At 37.8% G+C, this 19,497-nt stretch overlaps 1 protein-coding gene and 1 non-coding gene across 8 annotated transcripts in view; both read left to right on the top strand.

The window, feature by feature from the left end:
- LOC129771667 (sodium-dependent neutral amino acid transporter B(0)AT3) overlaps nt 1-18,208 on the top strand; it is a 147,674-nt gene extending 129,466 nt beyond the window's left edge. For 6 of the 7 annotated variants that reach the window (XM_055775558.1, XM_055775553.1, XM_055775554.1 and 3 more), the window contains one exon: nt 8,821-18,208. In XM_055775558.1, coding sequence (XP_055631533.1) covers nt 8,821-9,090 — 270 coding nt within the window. In that variant the 3' untranslated portion in view covers nt 9,091-18,208. The remainder of the gene's footprint in view (nt 1-8,820) is intronic. The other variant, XR_008742446.1, reaches the window with a different exon arrangement.
- Nucleotides 18,209-18,260: 52 nt separating this feature from the next.
- Nucleotides 18,261-18,332, top strand: Trnae-uuc (transfer RNA glutamic acid (anticodon UUC)). The gene has a single exon. It is a non-coding gene; the product is annotated as a tRNA-Glu (tRNA).
- Nucleotides 18,333-19,497: the final 1,165 nt, after the last annotated feature.

Here is a 19,497-nt window from a genome sequence, read left to right as displayed (position 1 = left end):
GTACAGTTCAAGTTTTTCTTAAAACGATATTTAAAATCAGATCAGAAATGCTAACACGACCTCTCAGATTGTTCCTGTATGCTGCTCTCCGGACAGTGTCTGCGCAGACATGTCTTCCAATGATGCCGGCTGTTTCGATAGTCAATTTAGGAATGTTTGTTTTAGGGTTCTTTCGCAATGTTCGAACAATTACCCGTTCATCACCAGAAGAAAAGATCCGTTTGCGTTCTCTACCGGGAAATTTTCCACGATTCCTTCGTATTTCCACTTGTTTATGATTTTCTTTACTGTAGAGTGGGTTCTTCCGACAGCAGCTGCTATTTCCTGCAATGTATTTCCACGACAATTCATACTTATTATCATTGTACGTGTAACAATATATATATTTCCTTTCTCTAACTTGCCATTTTGATAAAAAAAAATTTCAAACATCAATGAAAAACCAAAACTAACACTGCCCAAGCAATGGTTAAGTGTTGACAATCACTGATGAAAAAAGTACGCCAATTCGCTAAGAAACTTACTTTCAAGACTAATTTGTCTAATTTGACTAATTTGACTTTGACAAATCACAAATAGAGAGAATTGCATCTAAGGCCGAGGTGACGTTGGATCGGAGTACGCACGAAAATTAGATTGAAACAACTGACGAAGAGAAAACAAACAATTTTGTTCACTGGAAGCTGGCGAATTCGAACGAAACCAGGGGGAAGCAATGTAACCACACCAATACAATTATATGTAGTTGTGTACTTCTCACGATTACATGCGTTTCGTGCAGCCACATTTTCGTAAGAAGCTGCAATCAGTGTCACCGCGGCCTAATTCATGCATCAAACGACCGATGATTGTCCCAATTTTTTATGATGAAATTTATTAAACGTTTTATTGAGAATGCTACGATACTGGAAGACAAAGAAGTTTAAGTTGATATAAAACTTATGTAATTCAGCTGAAAATTTGATACAATTTCACGGTAGGCAACAATATTATCAAGGCTATTGGAATCCGGATGTGAGTGGCTCTGATCATTCACAGGAACAGCGGATTGATTGATTGTTTGATTTTTTCTATTATAGATGCAAATAAACTTTGTAGTTGAAAGTTTGTTTGCATAACTCGAGAACTAATCAAGCAAATTGAACCAAAATTTGCATATGGAGGTTTTAGGGAACAATAAATGTTTCTGTGGTGGTTCGAAACATCTACTCCCTCTCTAAGGGCAAGGGGCTGCCATACAAATAAAACACAAACTGCTGCATAACTCGAGAACTAATCAAACCAAATTGGAGCCATATTTGGGATTTGGGTGTTTGAGTACGAGAAATGTTTCTATGATGGTATCCCTGGAACGGAGAGGGGGTCCCATAAAAATATTACACATATTTCAACCACACATATGCGCACCAAACATAACAATTGAAAATTTTCGGAAAACTCTGAAGGAAAATGGGAAAATTCCGAAAATACAATTCGCATATGTTCTACAATTACATAGTGAAAGGCGTTGTTAATTTGATGTTTGCGCTAATGAAATTGATCTTTGCTCGAAACTGGAAATGGATTTTCATGTGATGAAACGCATTCCTATATCTTCCTCTATATGTATAAAAAAATGGATCGCCGAATGTGTTGATAAGAACAAAACTTCTTCTTTCTTTGCTTTTAAGAGGCTTTAAACTTTGAAGTTCATTCGCCTCTAATCAAAGAGCAAAACTCGAGGAAGGAATTGTCCAATTTACGTCTGTCTTTATTCTACCATATTTTCTGCATCAAAAATTTATTACATGTAACGGAGAAACATGTTTTTTGCAAGTGGCTGAAAAATCTTGAAAGAGAATAGTGTCTGAAAATAATCTGATATAATAATGAGTTTTGGTAGTAGTAGTAGAAATTTTATAGTAAAAAGCAGTGTTGGAAAAAATCATCTTCGCTAAGATCAAATGCATAGATTTTCGGGCTAGGTTGCATCGAAAACCTATATATTCCAAACGAAAATTTAAATGACAGATCCAGGCAACCATTGAATATGAGCAAATGAACTTTTGTCCATCAATATGTTTTGATGTTTATTTTTTCCACCCAGTGTCATTTTCATCTTGATTATCGGAAACGTCAGAACTGAATTTCATTTCAGCCAACTGAATATCAGCTGTTGTTAACTTCTAACCTGAGGCTGCTGTGTGCGGTTGGGTTTTTTCCCATGCTGGGGTTGAACAAAGTTCATACAACCACTCTGAAGCGCCGATATTGCGCGAAACATAAAAAATAACAACATTCACTGAACTCTCGACCTTCAGAAATATGTTATATGTGTGACGCACATCAGCAGACAATCAAGCACATACTCATATTTCAATGTACAGTCCCGTATTTGTATTGTATGAGCAACTGGGAGAACACAGATTGCTTGCGTTAATCGACCAATCAGAACGCGGAATTTTCGTTTGAATAATGCTTGACATTTTTTAGTTGTTCGATAGTTAATTTCATGACATTTGGAGATGAATGTTCCATTTTTTGAGTGAACGTATAATTATTATTACGCTGTTGAAAATCGGTACCTTGCTAGTGATATCGGTTCTGAAGCAACGGGGTGTCGCAGAACGAATTCCAATGAATATTTTGAAACTTTAGGACAATAGCTAAAACGTTACATAAGGGTTTTTGAAAAATTCGAAAAATTGCCCATATGGCGACCATTTTTGTTAAAAATTATTTATTTTCCATGAAAAATCACTGTTTCGAAGATCAGAAAAAAATAAAAAAATAAGGAATCAAAAAACGGCTATGTAACGCTTTAGATAATCCATTTCTACATGCTGATAAAAAATTTCAGCCAAATCGGTCGAGTAGATCCTGAGATATCGATACCACCAGTTGAGAATATATGGTTTCAAGAAAAACTCGTTTAAAAATTCGTACAGCAGTACTATGTTCCTTGACGCGACTTCATACTGTTGGCTGTGACTTTCCAACGAAATCAAATATCGAAAAATCCTTTTAGGGCAACATTTCTGAGGACATAAGCTTCCCAAAAATACAAAAAACAAAAATTCGATTTTTTCGATTTTCCAGATCGAGGTCCCCCCTTAATGCAAAATTCTACTATGGATTGCGGCTGTCAACTTCCAAGTTCCCTGCAGTTGATAGGGGAACGATGTCTGAAGGTCCAACCTCGAAAAAACAGATTACCGCAGCGTCCACAGTCTGGCCAAGATGTGTTGAAGGTTCTCTAACTCTTGCTGCAATTTTCATTCCAGCAGTGGCATAAAAACCATAGACATCATAAATCCATAGAACAGTCAGCTAGCGCAGTCCGAAGCCGCCGGACGCAAAGTTGTTCGTGTCCGTTATTGTGTTGGAACAATACCGTTATTGGTTTCGCTGAAGTGATTGATTCGCCCTAACGGGGTTTCCTTTATTGCAAGAGTGAAGTGATAAGTAATCACAACCAGCGGGAGGGAGAAGTCCTCCACTGCGGGCGCTGTGAGCGTGTGCCGTTCCATCGTCATCGTATTGTGGTGCGATACATCATTGCTGTTGTGCCAAGCGATCATCACGTGGTTCGATTGGAGCACCGTTACAAATCGTCCGCACCGTGCGCTTCAAGTGTTTTAGTATATATATATATATATATATATATATATATATATATATATATATATATATATATATATATATATATATATATATATATATATATATAGTATATATATAGTATATCTGCCATAATGGCAGAGTGCGATCCTCTTGATATGGACATTGAATCTGATGTTTCCTCCTCACTAACTACTGGGAAGTCGCTTAAACGCGTTCCCCCCTTAGACGATGTCTTTTCAGAGGAAGAGTTAATCAACCTCAATAAGCCACCTTCAAGAAAATTGGCAAACTTTTCCTGTCTGACCTTTTGGATCGAATCTTCAAGTGTTTTAACGTTTCCGACTCCATCAGAACCATTGTCATTTCAATGCTTCCAGTATTAAAGACAATTTTGCAACAATTGATGCAAACATGGCCCCTCCTTGCAATGATTATCTCTCTTGATGTCTAATTTAAATAGAGAGGTCGGAGATATCACTGTTTTACAGTGGAATTGTCGTAGTCTTATCCCTAAATTGGATACATTCAAATTTTTAATTCATAAGTTCAATTGTGATGTTTTTGCCCTGTCCGAAACTTGGCTTTCTTCGCGAGATGATCTATCTTTCCATGATTTCAATATTATACGCTTGGACCGTGATGACAGATACGCAGGGGTGCTATTGGGGATCAATAAGTGCCACTCATTTTTTCGAATTGACCTTCCACCTATTGGAGGGATTGAAGCTGTTGTTTGTCATGCAAACATCAGAGGCAAAGGTCCTGTTTTATCAGCTTGTATTGGCCTCCGAGAGCTGCGGTTAGCCGCAAGCAACTTGTTGACATGTGCTCACTCCTTCCTGAGCCACGATTGATCTTGGGAGACTTCAACTCTCACGGAACTGCCTGGGGGGAACAGTACGACGACAATCGTTCATCGATGATATATGACCTTTGTAACAGCTTCAATATGACCGTTTTGAACACTGGGGAAACAACACGTGTACCTAAACCTCCTGCTAACCCAAGTGCTCTTGACCTCTCGCTTTGCTCGAATTCACTATCGTTAGATTGCAAGTGGAATGTAATCCAGGACCCCAACGGTAGTGATCACTTGCCAATCAAAATTTCCATCTGGGTCGAATTCTTCTGAATCTATAAACATGGCATATGACCTCACAAGACACATTGACTGGAAAAAGTATGCGGACGCGATTGCTCTAACCATCAATTCCATAGATGGTTTACCTCCATTGGAGGAGTATAACTTCCTTTCTCGTTTGATCTATGACAGCGCAGTTCGCGCTCAAACGAAACCCATTCCAGGTAGCTCGTAGCTCGAAACATGAGAAATCGCTCTTCAACGAATGAAAGCGAAGAATATTCACATCGATGGATTTTTTAATTTTGCACGAAAGGTTTGTCCCGATTCCGCTCCCGTGCACAAAATTGTTCGAGATATACCACAAGATAGGTGCGATCTTGATTCTGGGTTTTCGATGGTAGAATTCTCTCTTACTCTCCTTTCATGTAACAATTCTGCTCCGGGATCGGATCGAATTAAGTTCAACTTGTTGAAAAACCTCCCCGATGTGGCGAAACATCGCTTGTTGAATTTATAACATAATATTGTTCCAGATGATTGGAGACAAGTACGAGTTATAGCTATTCAAAAACCCGGAAAACCTGCGTCCGACTTCAATTCGTACCGCCCTATAGCAATGCTGTCTTGTATACGGAAATTGTTGGAGAAAATGATCTTGTTTCGCCTTGATCGATGGGTTGAAACGAATGGATACTCTCAGATATACAATATGGGTTCCGCAGGGGCAAGAGGACGAATGATTGTCTTGCGTTGCTTTTCTCAGAAATTCAAATGGCTTACGCCGAAAAAAAAAACAAATGGCTTCAGTATTCTTGGACATAAAGGGGGCCTTTGATTCTGTTTCAATAGAGGTTTTGTCAGACAAATTACACTCTCGGGGTCTGCCGCCTCTATTGAATAATATGTTATATAACTTGCTTTGTGAGAAACATTTAAACTTTTCTCACGGAGATTCGGCAGTAAGTCGGTTCTCTTACATGGGCCTCCCCCAGGGCTCATGTTCAAGCCCCCTTTTGTACAACTTCTATGTAAGCGACATCGACAATTGCCTTACACAAAATTGCAGCCTAAGACAACTTGCAGATGATGGAGTGATGTCGGTCGTAGATCAAACGAATCCGACCTGCAAGGACCCTTACAAGATACTTTGAACAATTTTTCAACCTGGGCCATTGGGCTAGGGATCGAATTCTCCACGGAGAAAACAGAGATGGTGGTTTTTTCTAGGAAGCATAGACCAGCAAAACCAAAGCTTCAACTTTTGGGTAAACCGATCACTCATGCTATGTCATTCAAGTATCTTGGGGTCTGGTTCGACTCCAAATGTACTTGGGGGGCCCATATTAGGTATCTGAGTAAAAAATGTCAACAAAGAATAAACTTTCTCCGTACAATTACCGGCACCTGGTGGGGAGCCCATCCCGAAGATCTTATAATGTTGTATCGAACAACTATTCTCTCAGTGATGGAGTATGGCAGTTTCTGTTTTCAATCAGCTGCCAAAACACACCTCATTAAACTCGAGCGAATTCAGTATCTTTGTCTCCATATTGCGTTGGGATGTATGCCCTCAACGCATACCATGAGCCTCGAGGTTTTGGCAGGCGTACTCCCACTAAAAGATCGTTTCAATTTATTATCTCTTCGGTTCCTCATCCGGTGTAAGGTTATGAACCCATTGGTGATCGGAAATTTTGAGCAGCTGATCGAGTTAAATTTTCATTCTGGATTCATGAGCTCATATCATGAATTCGTCTCCATGCAGGTTGATCCTTCTTCGTATATTCCCAACCGTGTTTGTTTCCCTGACTACATCAATTCCTCTGTACATTTTGATCTTTTTCATGAAGGAGAAAATCCATGATATCTTCTATCGGGGATCGTTCCTACGATCTTCAATGCAAAGTATGGGCGTATCAATTGTGATAATATGTACTTTACTGATGGGTCCTCTATGAATGAGTCCATAGGATGTGGAGTGTTCAACGTATTTTTTAGCACCTCACACAGTCTTCAGTATCCTTGCTCAGTATATATTGCTGAATTGGCAGCAATACACTGGGCGTTGGACAGCGTCGCCTCACGACCTGTTGAACACTATTACATTGTAACGGATAGTCTTAGCTCTGTCGAAGCTATCCGTTCAGTGAGGCCGGAAAAGCACTCGCCGTACTTCCTTGAGAGAATACGAGAAATTTTTAATGCTTTAACCAGACGCTGTTATGTTATTACCTTTGTCTGGGTCCCTTCACATTGCTCAATTCCGGGTAATGAGAAGGGCTGACTCATTAGCAAAGGTAGGTACAATTGAAGGCGAAATTTATCAGCGTCAAATCGCCTTCAATGAATTTTATTCTTTAGTTCGTAAAAATACCATCGTTAACTGGCAACGCAAATGGAACGAAGATGAATTGGGCCGGTGGCTCCACTCAATTATCCCTAAGGTTAGCCTCAATCCGTGGTTCAAAAGTCTGGACTTGAGTCGGGACTTTATTCGCACCTTCTCCCGACTCATGTCCAATCACTGTTCGTTAGACGCGCTGCTTTTTCGTTTTAATCTAGCCGACAGAAATCTCTGTGGTTGTGGCCATGGTTACCACGACATCGAACACGTTGTTTGGTCGTGCGAGTTGTATCTTGTCGCCAGATCGAATTTAGAAAACTCCCTTCGAGCTGGAGGAAAGCAGTCCAATGTGCCGGTGAGAGATGTGTTGGCTCGGTTAGACCTTGATTACATGTCCCAAATATATGTTTTCCATAAAGCTATCGATCTTCGAGTGTGATTGTTCATACATTCTTTTTCCCTCCTTTTCGTCCTTCGCGAGCTATCGGTTCCCTTCCTACTAACATTAGAATAAGTTAAATTGTAAATACATATTAGATGTAAGGATAGTTTTAAGAATTGAGTGTGAAGTGTCAGTGTGAATGAGAATGTGAATGTGAATGTGAGTACGAGTGTAAACACACATCTCCTTACATCCCATCCTTTTCCTAATGAAAATGTGTCACCCTTCTAAACTCGAGTCGACCGCGAGTAATCGGTTTCCTATTTCATTAACCATAGAATTAAGGAAACAACATGTTGATATATGCTAGTTGAAATATAGTTAAGAGTTTGGCTCCATTAAACTTATGTAACTGAGCCTGTAAAAATAAACGGATTAATAAAAAAAAAATCCATAGAACCAATCCCATCCGGTGAAGCGAATTTTATAATTGAAAATCTTACTTACGGACGATGGATTTCGTATAGATATTATCTTTATTGATAAGCGAGATTGAGAGTTTCAATGATGTCTAACCATGGCTAACGAATAAATGTTTAAGCCGACTGAATGTAATCGAAAAATGGCAAAAGCTAAAGAAAAAAGTGCCAAACGCGTTTGTTATGATTACTAGAACAATTTACATCACCATCTAATATTTGCTGAAGACAGCTAAGTTGAGGTCCCAATATTTTATTTTATTCCAAAACGACTTGGTTTGCTCTGTCTTGGCTTATTAGGCAATATTCGTTCACTTGAATGATGATCGGATTGTATACACTTCTCCAAAAAGTCTTCAGTAATCATTTGTTTGAAGAATACTATTTTATTTTTGCATGAAATTCTGTTCTTTGGGCTCCTTCTTTGCAGAAATCCGCTGTCTTTGAAAAAAGAAGTTCAACTTTGTGTTATTTGTTATGTGATTCTTCCAGATTTTTCTGATTTCAGATTTTGGAACCAAATTGAAACGCTTCTTAAAATCTATTACTTCATAACTTTCACATCAATTCGTTATCAATCTCGCTAAGGACAATTTTTCTGTTAGTAAGCACACTTTATTATTCAATATTCTGATGAGTGATAAAAGAATAGCTCGAAAAAAATATTAGGTTCTAAAAATGTATCAGCTAAATTATTAACTATTGTTATAGATTGCCTAGAATTCATTACTAAGGGAGTGAAAATAACATGTATACTTTCTTTTTTTTACATATAAACCATCGCCACGTTCAATTATAGATTCGTTATTTATTTTTATTTATATATTTCAATCAATTTTCCAATTTGTAATGTGCACGAATAGCGAACCTGTTTCCCCTGATATTGAGAACACTATTATGACCCCTATTTTCCCCCCCTCCATAACAGGATGATGACGATGATGATTTCAGTGGGCCAGCGTTGGGTGGGCCGGTGAACGTACGCAGCGATAGCGACGACGAAGACGAGCCGCCGACCATCGGCAAGATGCTCTCGAAGCATTCCGCGAGCAACTCAACCACAAACAACTCCTCCGCCACGGCGGCCGCTCATCAGACGACGTTCCAATTCAAGAACCAGCACCATCTGACGCCCAACCCGCTGGCGGCCAGCCCAGCGCGAAAGAAACCTTTCAGCATGGAGGTTATGGATTTCTAGGGGAAAATGAGGCTTCCGAGAGGAGGTTAGTTCCACCGTGTTCGGCAAAACAAACCAAAAACAAAACATGAGAAAAAAATACCTGTACTTAATAAGCAACCCAAGCTCAGCTATATTTTTATATGATGTTCAAATATGTTTCCGTGTCTATGTACAGAGAGTTCGCTTAATCATTCGAGAGATTACTTTGTTTCTTTATTTTTTTTGTGTTAAGTTGAATTCAATGTCCTATCAGTTCGGAATCAATTGTTTGTACATAATCGTGTATGATATACCCCGCATTGAAAGGAGAAAACAAAATCCAGCCCTAGATTTAGACGTAATGTTAGGATAAGTTGAACGAGGTTCTAGCTGCTAGAGCACGAAAATCGAACTGGAAGAAATGCTGTGCCAGAGGTAATAGGGGCTACTTACTTAGTAAGCCAAACTATGTTATGAAGTTTTACTCCCTTTCTATCTAATAATAACTATGATTTTGACGACAGGATAAAGAAAACCCCGAAAACAATAAGCAACAGTTTGATATTATTCAAAGCAGAAAAAACAGAAAAAAAATAGTTTAGATCCCACTTTTGATTCGTTGAAAGCCATTTTATAAGTATTCAAATAGGTGATATAATTTGTAAGTAGCTAATCGAAAGAGAGAGAACGAGAGAAAGAGATTAATAATAGGACGAATACAAATTGAGCAGCCAATTCACGAAACTCTGAGTGGAGAAGCGATTAAGAAAAAAGAAAAAGAAAAGTATTTCAAATTAGTATAGCCAGAAATTGAAAAAAAAATACTTATGACAGACGTGAAATTAATGTTAGGTGAAACGAATTAAACAAAACAAAGGGAAAAAAACTAGCGAGAATATCATCAGGCATAAGTGATTTGTTTCTATTAAATACAGAGTTAGTAATAAGAAGAAGAAAAATTGGACTGTAGCACATAATCAGTTGTCGAATTTAATCGTAGACTTTGGAATTTTTCACCTCAACTCAGAAACAAAACGTTTAGTTAACGTATATAACATGATCAAATTGCACATGCACAACTAAAAAGAAATTCTTGCAAATCCAATAAACAAAGAGCTGTACATAAAGAGTTCCTTCCTAAGTTATCCTATTGTACTATTTATTTCATACAGTGAAATTTCTGACACAAGGAAAGATGAAAACAATAAAAATTGTGATCAATACTATATTTAATAACAGATAAAAGTGTAGCGTGTAAGTTAATGTTTTAAGAGAGTTAAATAACAATTTCACAACCCCCAAAAAAGGACGACAAAAATTAACGACTGTAAATGAGTTATAACTGGACTTGAAAATATCACTCCTCCAAGAATATCTTTGAAGAGGGCTTCATTGAAACTAGGTAAACAAAAAGGAATGGAGGAATCATTACCGTAAAAGAAACAGTTCCCTAGTTGTAGAGGAGACACGATTAAGTATTACACACTGACTCCAAACACACACATACATACCTACTAGACATAGTTTATTACAGTAGTTTTGATTGAGATTATGTGCGCTAATTCGAGTGCTGTCAGGAATCAGATTTTTGCTCATCGGTGTATTAGTGTATTGTTTGTATCTGAGCGTCATTCTACCAATACAGATTCTTTTAAATTGTTGTTAAAAGCAGCTAGGACGATAACCGATGTGACAACGCCAGCAACGCCGGGTTCGGCTGGTTCTGAGAGGTGACCTGTCAATGGAAGGGTCGGCCCGGATCAGTTAAATGTCAATTACGGACGGCTACTTCTACTACTACTTAGTGTACTTTCCGTACACAACCTTTATTGGCAACATCATGTTTTGAAATATTAGGATTTCTGGTGAAATTGACCTGGGCATTTTCCTCCGTCTTCTTACACGTCGTTTGATCCCTGAACCTACTCAACACTCTTGAATGGTTGGATTACAGATCCGAAGCATTTTTCCCGAAACAATAACAACATTCGTTCACGCGTCTCCACTTGACTCACTTTTATCTTGTCCGAACTAAACTCACAACTACGCCATTCACAGGATGTAAACAATACACTTCACAGAGAAACCGTGCAATACTGCTCATTTCTACTCAGCAGAAGGAAAGCTACAGTCAGCCAATTTACTAAGTAGAAATAAAAGGAATGGATTTTTTGGATCCGCAGGGAGCCAGATTTAATTCTGCGTTCAACCGACATAGGTGGTGGTAGTCTTAGAAATTTGGTTAAGGAGATGACGCGGCATCTCTGCCAACAACGTAGAATCAGATGTTGTCAATTTGTATTCTTTATTGAATATCTTGGACTCGATTTCCATATCTATCCAGTCAGCTGTGACACAGCAGGATTGATATGATTGATGTGACACTTTGGTTGATACTACTATTCTTGCAGATCGGAATTTCTTATTTGGCAAGAAAGACTTCTTCCTCTCTTAATCGGGTCACCGACTACGGCGTTGACATCCGTCAGTCTACCACCTGTCAGATGATGAGCCTCTAAAGTTGAATCGATGGGGGACCTCTTAACACCTCTTCCTCTTTTAAACAGTTTTAAAAGAGTTCATACATCATTCCATTCCCGACTCTACTGGGGTTTCTATTCGTTGTTGTTACTCGACGAATTGATAGTCGGTTCTCATCTGGTTGCAATGCGATCTCATGCGTTTGCTTCGTCGGTAGTCTAATATTATAGGAGATCCGCGGGTAGGACGGACACTGGGGGTATGATGGACAGGTGGTTAATTTGTATAGTTGCATTATGAATTTCAAATTTCTGTTGATGGGAACTCCTTCTACATGCTATTCTAGAATATTCAAACCATCCTATGACAACGAATACTGATCAAAAGTGAAATAGGAAAACAAAAACCGAAAATCAAACATGATTCCGCGTGTCGATGTAATTTTTGTGGCTTCGATATTAAGCATTTTGAGTGATTTAATTGCAAAATTGAATTCGCTGATGGTTATACTTCGATTTGTGAGTTGACAGAGAAGCGATATTAGGTATGTACGGAAAAGTAAATTCTTTCGTAAGTGGTAAATTTAAATTATTGAAATATTTTTTTTTTTTATATATCTGTATTATAGTGACTTTCAACTCATTTGGCTGGTTCGTCACTTTTACTTCCATTTTTGGAAGAATGTCGGGAGTGAGAATTGAACTCGTGACCTTCAGCGTGAGAGGCATGGATGTTACCACTACGCCAGATCGCCTCCCCTATTGAAATAATTCTTACCCCCATCTTACCCCCATATCCCCTACATAATTCTTCCAATACAATCACCACCCTCGTTCAACGAGATCCTAAGGAGATCGTAGCTTCTATCTTTGGTTTTATGTTTCCTGTTCAATTATGATTTTTTCATTCGAATTATCTAATTTGTGGAGTTGTGTTGATGAAAGAAGCTGGTTTAGCCATGTTCGAACTGATCGACTAACCGTTTCGTCAAAAATTTCTCCTCAAAATTAATCTTCTTGAGCGACATCTTTGACGCGTCCACAAACTTTTCCGCGAAGTTGTTTGACTATGAGTGGAGAAGAATTGTCTTAAGGCTGTATTCTAGTCTAGAAATTTGAAATTCATCATTTTTTATTTTCATATTACAGAAGTTTAATGTCGTTCTACGCGTAGTTGTCCCATGTTATTTTTTGACAATTTTCACTTTTCTTCATGAAACGATGTTTTGATGCCTAATATTCCGGAAAAATACAAAAAAAAAGTTATAGTTTGTTCCCAGCTTTGAAAAAAAACAACATCGAGCTTAATTGTCCCATGTTGATATTCTATTCATAGCTGTCCCACCATGTATTTTGTGTAGATCCTTATCAAATAAATCGATTCAAGCACAAAAATTTTATGTCACGCTTTCAGCAGGGCTTATGCACTCATTTCTGGTTTGGAAGAACGAATTAATTTTCGAACAAATAAAAGAAAGTTTAACAGAACCCTTGTGCACCTTGTCAACGAATGCCTAATAACAACGAGATTTATATTCTGCAAAGTATTGCAGATCACTTCCTTCTTCATAAATCGATGTTTTTATGCATAATCTTTCGGAAAAAAACAAAAAAAAACCTATGGGAACAAACACAAAGTATTTCAATAAACAACATCAATTTCAATTGCCCATGTTGATATTCTAAGCATAACTGTCCCACCATGAGTTTTTAAGCCCGTAACCTAGATTGATTAATTCAAATGAGGGGATATTTTCACATTTTATTAAACAATAGTTTTCTGTTTATAAAAAACCCAGTCTATTGCCAAACCGAAACGCTTAAAGCTTCTGGTAGACAAATATGCTAGAAAACTTTGAATGCGTTTTTCTCAGTTGCTGATTTTGGAACATGGGACCACTATGCGTAGAACGGCAGTTTAGACATTGAAGAATATATCCTAGAAAGGACTTTTCGAAAATCCTATTATTTAAAGGATTATAGCCAATCACTTACTCGCTGATGTCTCTGGCATTGCAATCATTACATTAAACTGACGCCATTCCATTGAGGTTCTGAACTACACAATTGTCTAGGCAATGTAAAACTAGGCTGTCACCGGCTCACCAAGAAAATAATTATTCAGTAATTTTGTATGTGATTTGGTTTCGCATGACAGTAGCAAAACTATCTGCACCAAGGATGACAGCTAAGCTAATCGAGACCGGAAATATTAACAGAAAGGGCTACTGTTGAGAAGAGCGCAAAGCGAAGATCGTGTGTATATTTAGTTGCTTCAAGCCATCGATATATGGCTTTGTGTGTGTACATGCGTGCTTCATAACCCGTATGTACAAATAGCACACCTTCACTACGCTGAAACCCCATTTGTATCTGTTCCCGTGTGCATTAACCCTGCCGCGATGCAACAATCATATAATATTTTGATGCTATGATGGACGATTGTTTGGTGGTGCAAATTATGCAGCCACGATAATAAATATGAACAAAGAGAGAGGTAGCGGAAAAGGAATATTTGCGCTACGGTATGAATGATGGATCTCTGCTGAGGCAAGTATTCAGACTTTCTCTTTATTCGAATCAGCTAACATTGCTTATTTTGCGTCATCATAAGGGCTTCGTTGGTATCGAACTGAGCAGGCGTTAAGGTTGTGCGGAATAATCAGATCTAGATCATAGTGAATGTCGTGCTGGAATGTTGTGAGTTATTTGGGTTCGCGTGTCAATCGCAAAACTGCCTTCAACAAGGATGTCATTTGCGCTAATCTTAATCAAAATGAAGCAACTCTTTTCGAAGTTATTGAGATTAACAGAGAGAATTTATTTCGAGGCCACTAATATTAACAGAAGTGTTTCTTTTGAGAATAGCAAACTACAAATACTAAACAGTTATTTCTAAAACTACGCCGCATTAAAATATAACATCCGAAGTTATAAACAAGCGACTTGAATAAAATAACAGCGTAGTTCTACGTCAACAATGCGTTCGTGTCTTGGACACAACTTCCTATAATTATTTTCACATTAACCCAAATGTAACAAATACCCGAAAGGAAAATTTGACAAATCAGGTTATGATTTAAATAAGATTTAATCAATACAACATGTGGGGGCAACAAAAACACGCAGTAAATTGAAAAATTGTATTGTGGTAAATTTGAAAATGATGTGAGATACTTAGCTGATTCATTCTTAGAAATTAGTGTAAGCATAATAAACATGCTGCCTTCGACAATCCAAAACGAAAAAGATCGTGTATAAAACTCGGCCAACCAGGAACATCAATGCTGAAACCGAATATCCACGGTGCCAGAATAAACGTTCTATATTTGGTGGAATCAAATCTGATATGAGCTGCTTAAAACCTGTTCAAACGATCAATGGAGACTTCTACAGACAACAATTGATCCGTTTAACGCGAGCTATTGCCGAAAAACGACCAGACACGAGTCGATGATATACCAGCATTATAACGCTCGGTGTCGAGTTAAAAACTATTTGGGAAATAGCGGATGGGAAATTCGGGTTTACTTGCCTCATAATCCAGGAATTCCGGCTACCATTTGTTTCGATTGGTGCAGAACACTTTAAGTGGAATACGCTTTTCTTCAGAACATGGTATCTAAAATTGCCTGGATTCATGCATGGCTGCAAAAGATGAACGCTTTTTTCGCGACGGCATTCGTAAATTGCCAGAAAGGTGGGAAAATGTAATGGCTAACGATAGCCAATACTTTGAACAATGTAATAATAAATTTTATTCTTCAAATAAATGTGTTTTTCATGCAAAACCGAACGAATTAAGTTGCACACCCAATACGTATAACTCCTCCTTTTGGACCCAAAATAGTGAGCAGCGAACTGCACGTCTCGAGAATGAATCTTCGACCGAATAATATCCGTGAGATGAAAATGAAAGCCCCTCCTCGTTACGGCCGTCGACCAAAATGTAACTGGATAACCCACAGTACATTTGATACCAGCAAGCCTGCATCCCATCACTGTTGCAACATGATTTTAATGAAAAGTTACACGAGTCTTTGAGCTTAGATGAAGACCAACTCAACGATCACATTCATTCACTTTGTAGACTCTGAGAGCACTTCCCTTGCGGATAATTTGAACCCATACGAATGAAGTTATTCGATTGTGCCCCAATTCTACACCCAAAATTAATTTTTAGTACATATTTTTGGCATACTGATTTATTACATTAAATGTGCTTAAAAATAACAGAAAATGTGCTTGCCTCCCATACTGGTACAGCATTTGTATAATATATATGCCATAACAATATAAGACCAATATGAGCGAGCGAAACAAGAGACACATTGTAAATAAGCACGCATTAAACCTTTTCGCATTCTTTGCCACACACACACACGGACCAGATCAGAAAGAATATGAGTTCACGTTTATGTTCTCCTTTTTACTCTTATAAAACACTTGCCAACTTCATGTGGCTTTGTGTCATGACGCTAAGACTGCTGAGTTATGTTCCAGCTTTCGAATTAATTGTTTGCTGCAACAAGAAAAAACGATTACCTTCTCGTAGACAAATGTTCAACGATTCCGCAATTTTTAAACTTAAACGCGTCTGAAAGACGTTCCAAACAATCTGCTGTCAGAGCATTTAAAGGTCGACCACTAGCAACGCTAAAGTGGAAAATCAATACATATTACTTTACAGCTGTCGAATTGTTTTGTTAATGTGTTGTCGTGCCGATTACGAGTGAAACACAAATTCTTGAAAAGTTATAACTATAGAATAATGAGATAAGATTATGATGAGCGATTTCAATTATTTTCTTCTTCGCATGAATTTTGAAATTTTCGTAGGTTACAGACACTAACGGAAACGACTCTCATAACACTATGTGGATTATCACACAAAGTACCTCTGAAGATGCAGAAGAGAGGCATGCTCATTTCAATATTATCTGAACACTCTTTTTTTTGTTTTTCCGATACACTCCCTAACTGCCAAAAATTAATTTCAAACAAATCCTGCATACAATTTGGAAAACAAATTAATAGGGTTCAAGTTTTGATAGAAAATTTGCAAAATGAATACCACTTGTGACATTCAATCTTGATTTGGTTGACCCTACGATTGTCCTAACTGCTCAACTGCTGTTTTTGTGTAAATTAAAAAAAATAAACGTGCATTTTGGCAAACAATATGTATTCACCCTAAGAGCAATACATATAAAACCAAAGGAAAAACTTCTTCCATATACATGTTTTGAACAAATATTGACTCAATTGTCAGAATAAATCAACAATTGTTTCATTTTAGACGCTCCTATTGTTTATATAAACTCAAACACATACACATACACACAAGGTAAAATGTGAACAACATAACGACTGTGAACAAACCTAGCGTTAAGGCCAATTCAAATCCCCACATGGTGTCACGGTTTGACAATTGAAGAAGAAGAATAGAAAAAAAGGTTTACCAACACTATTATTAAAACCGAAAGCAATTAAGCCTATAACAACGCAAACAAAAACTGTAAACATACATCATTCAACCACTGCAACAAAATAGGATAAAACAGTAAACATAGATAGCAACAAAAAACAACCAATTCATTGTGTCAATTGCTTCTATACACCATTCAGCACACATGAACAGTCCGGAAATAAAAAACAAGATATATCCTCCATTTGACGAGCCTCTTAGATTCCAAAAAATGTTGAGTTCGTGTCAAGTGCAATATAATAACAGAAACTTTCTCTCGCTCTCTAGTTTTCCTGTCTAGGTTTCACTAATTTGCTTACCCGAAAACCTGAACAAACCACTCAAAAACAGCACTCCCATTCGTGCCAGAGCGTTATAATTGGTTAACACACAAACACACGAGAAAAACGAAAACCTAAGCTTAAAAAAATACTTACTGTGGCTTATAGTACTTTCAAGAAGAAGAAGAAAAACAACAAAAAACAAAGAATCGCTAATTTTGCCTTCGGGTGGAAAGTATACAAAATGTTATTATATAATAGCACCTTAGACGATTGAAACCAAGTTTACTAAAGTTTGAAAACTAATATCTAACACCCCCCACCCCACCCCACAACGGAAAACCAAACAACCCAACAAGCTTGGGAAGCTTAATTGAGAAAGCTTTCCGAGGCGTTTGTAACAAAATCGAAGCCCAAGCGGACGCATTATAACGATCTTTAAGAAAGATCTCAAACGCTGTTGAGTCTTTTTAGCTGAGAAATTCCTCCCTTCCCCCCACTCCTCTAGTAAAGCAAAAGCGATAACTTATGACAGACACCACAAGCGTTTGGGGGGCATGTTATTCATAGCGTAAAAAATACGTAACCGTTAAATATCTATGTTACCACCAGACTCGGACACGCCCGGACACGCAGTTTTAGTTTGACGTTTTAAATCATGGAACCCTTTTCGGAACCCGTAACCAAAGCATGCATAAGAATTATGAATGGGGAAGAACAGCTAGGGTTTTCCTAAAAAAGACGCTAAATCTTAATATCTAGACATGTTGCAAATAGTGTAAATTATAACTGATACACAGACACAAAATAAACAACAGATGAGCAAAAGTAACAGAAAAAAACTGAAACTGAAGGTAATTATTTATGAAACTATTTCAAATTGATACGTGAGAAATGAAAATAAAATAAAAATAGTTTGTTAAGGTGGAGGAATGAATTTTTATTCGAATTCATCCGAAATACGTTCATTGAGATTATGTCTCCCATATGGTCTAGTGGCTAGGATATCTGGCTTTCACCCAGGAGGCCCGGGTTCGATTCCCGGTATGGGAAATTCCTTTTTGTTAAGCATAAGTGAACAGATGACAACGCTCTGAATATCTGACTTTCATCGGATTTTCATAATCATCTATTGATAGTAGCATACCATGTAATGCTCTAGGTGGTACAAGATGAATTCTGAGTCCAGGTACGTCGAATACGGCTGTGGCAGTTCTTGGAAGCCTCATGGAGACTATCGTGATGGTATGGTTATCTGGATCGGTAGCAGTAGCCCTAGAAACGGTATTCCCAGGAAGTGTCCTGAGAGCAGCGTAGTATGTACCGAAGCGTCCCGAGAATGTTAGGGTATAATGTTTATCCTAACGTTAACGATAGTGATGATTCGTACGTTGTCGCACTTGTTCCAATGTCCAAAGTTTCCAGAAATCTTGTGTTAAATCTTCTATCTTCTGTAAAAAAATGTCTGTACCAAATTCACCTATCAGATAAAGATATCCGGCCTTCATAGCCACATATGATCGAATTGATGAAACCGATTTAGTTGAACATAGCGATATCTTCAGACAAACAGGACCACGTAAGTTGATAATAATAATGAAAAGCCAATTGATTTTTTCATAATTTGTTTGTGGGGGATGAGTTTTAGTGAATTTGGGAGTGTTTTTGGGCTTATTGGTGGTTGGGGACTTTCCGATCGATCATTATATTTCTACGAATTTGAAAGGAAAACTTTTCCAGTAGTGAGAGCTGTGTTCTTCGTTTGACAACTGAGGGTGAAAATTTATTCCAGTGCAATTGCTATAGTTATCACCAACACAATCGATGTAGGATTTTTTGTTGTCGTTCTGCGAAATATGCTGAATAGTGTAATTTGTGGATTATTTCTTTAGGAATTATATTTTTGGAAGCGTTGGAGATGTATTTTTCTAATAGGTACACAAAACTGGTCGGATATTCGATACGTTATTTAAATTGACAGCCCTTGGTGTTGTTCTACGCATCCCCGCTTATGTTTATCTATTTTTGAACTAATCTATGCCTCGAAGATAAAAAACTGAAAGTTTAGAGAAATTGGTTCTTTAAAGAACCTTCGCTATTCGAAATAGCAACCCTTATTTGGTGAAAACCATTGGTCATTATCTTCAACTGCTGGCCAAAGCCATTGTTTGTTTGCATCTGCTCGTTTTGCTTCTATACGTCTAGTTTTTTCGTATCC

This window comes from Toxorhynchites rutilus, chromosome 2, assembly GCF_029784135.1.
Source record: "Toxorhynchites rutilus septentrionalis strain SRP chromosome 2, ASM2978413v1, whole genome shotgun sequence".
In the NCBI taxonomy this organism is placed as follows: domain Eukaryota; kingdom Metazoa; phylum Arthropoda; class Insecta; order Diptera; family Culicidae; genus Toxorhynchites; species Toxorhynchites rutilus.
Note: the sequence above shows the minus strand (reverse complement) of the source record. Positions and strands in the feature narration are given on the sequence as shown.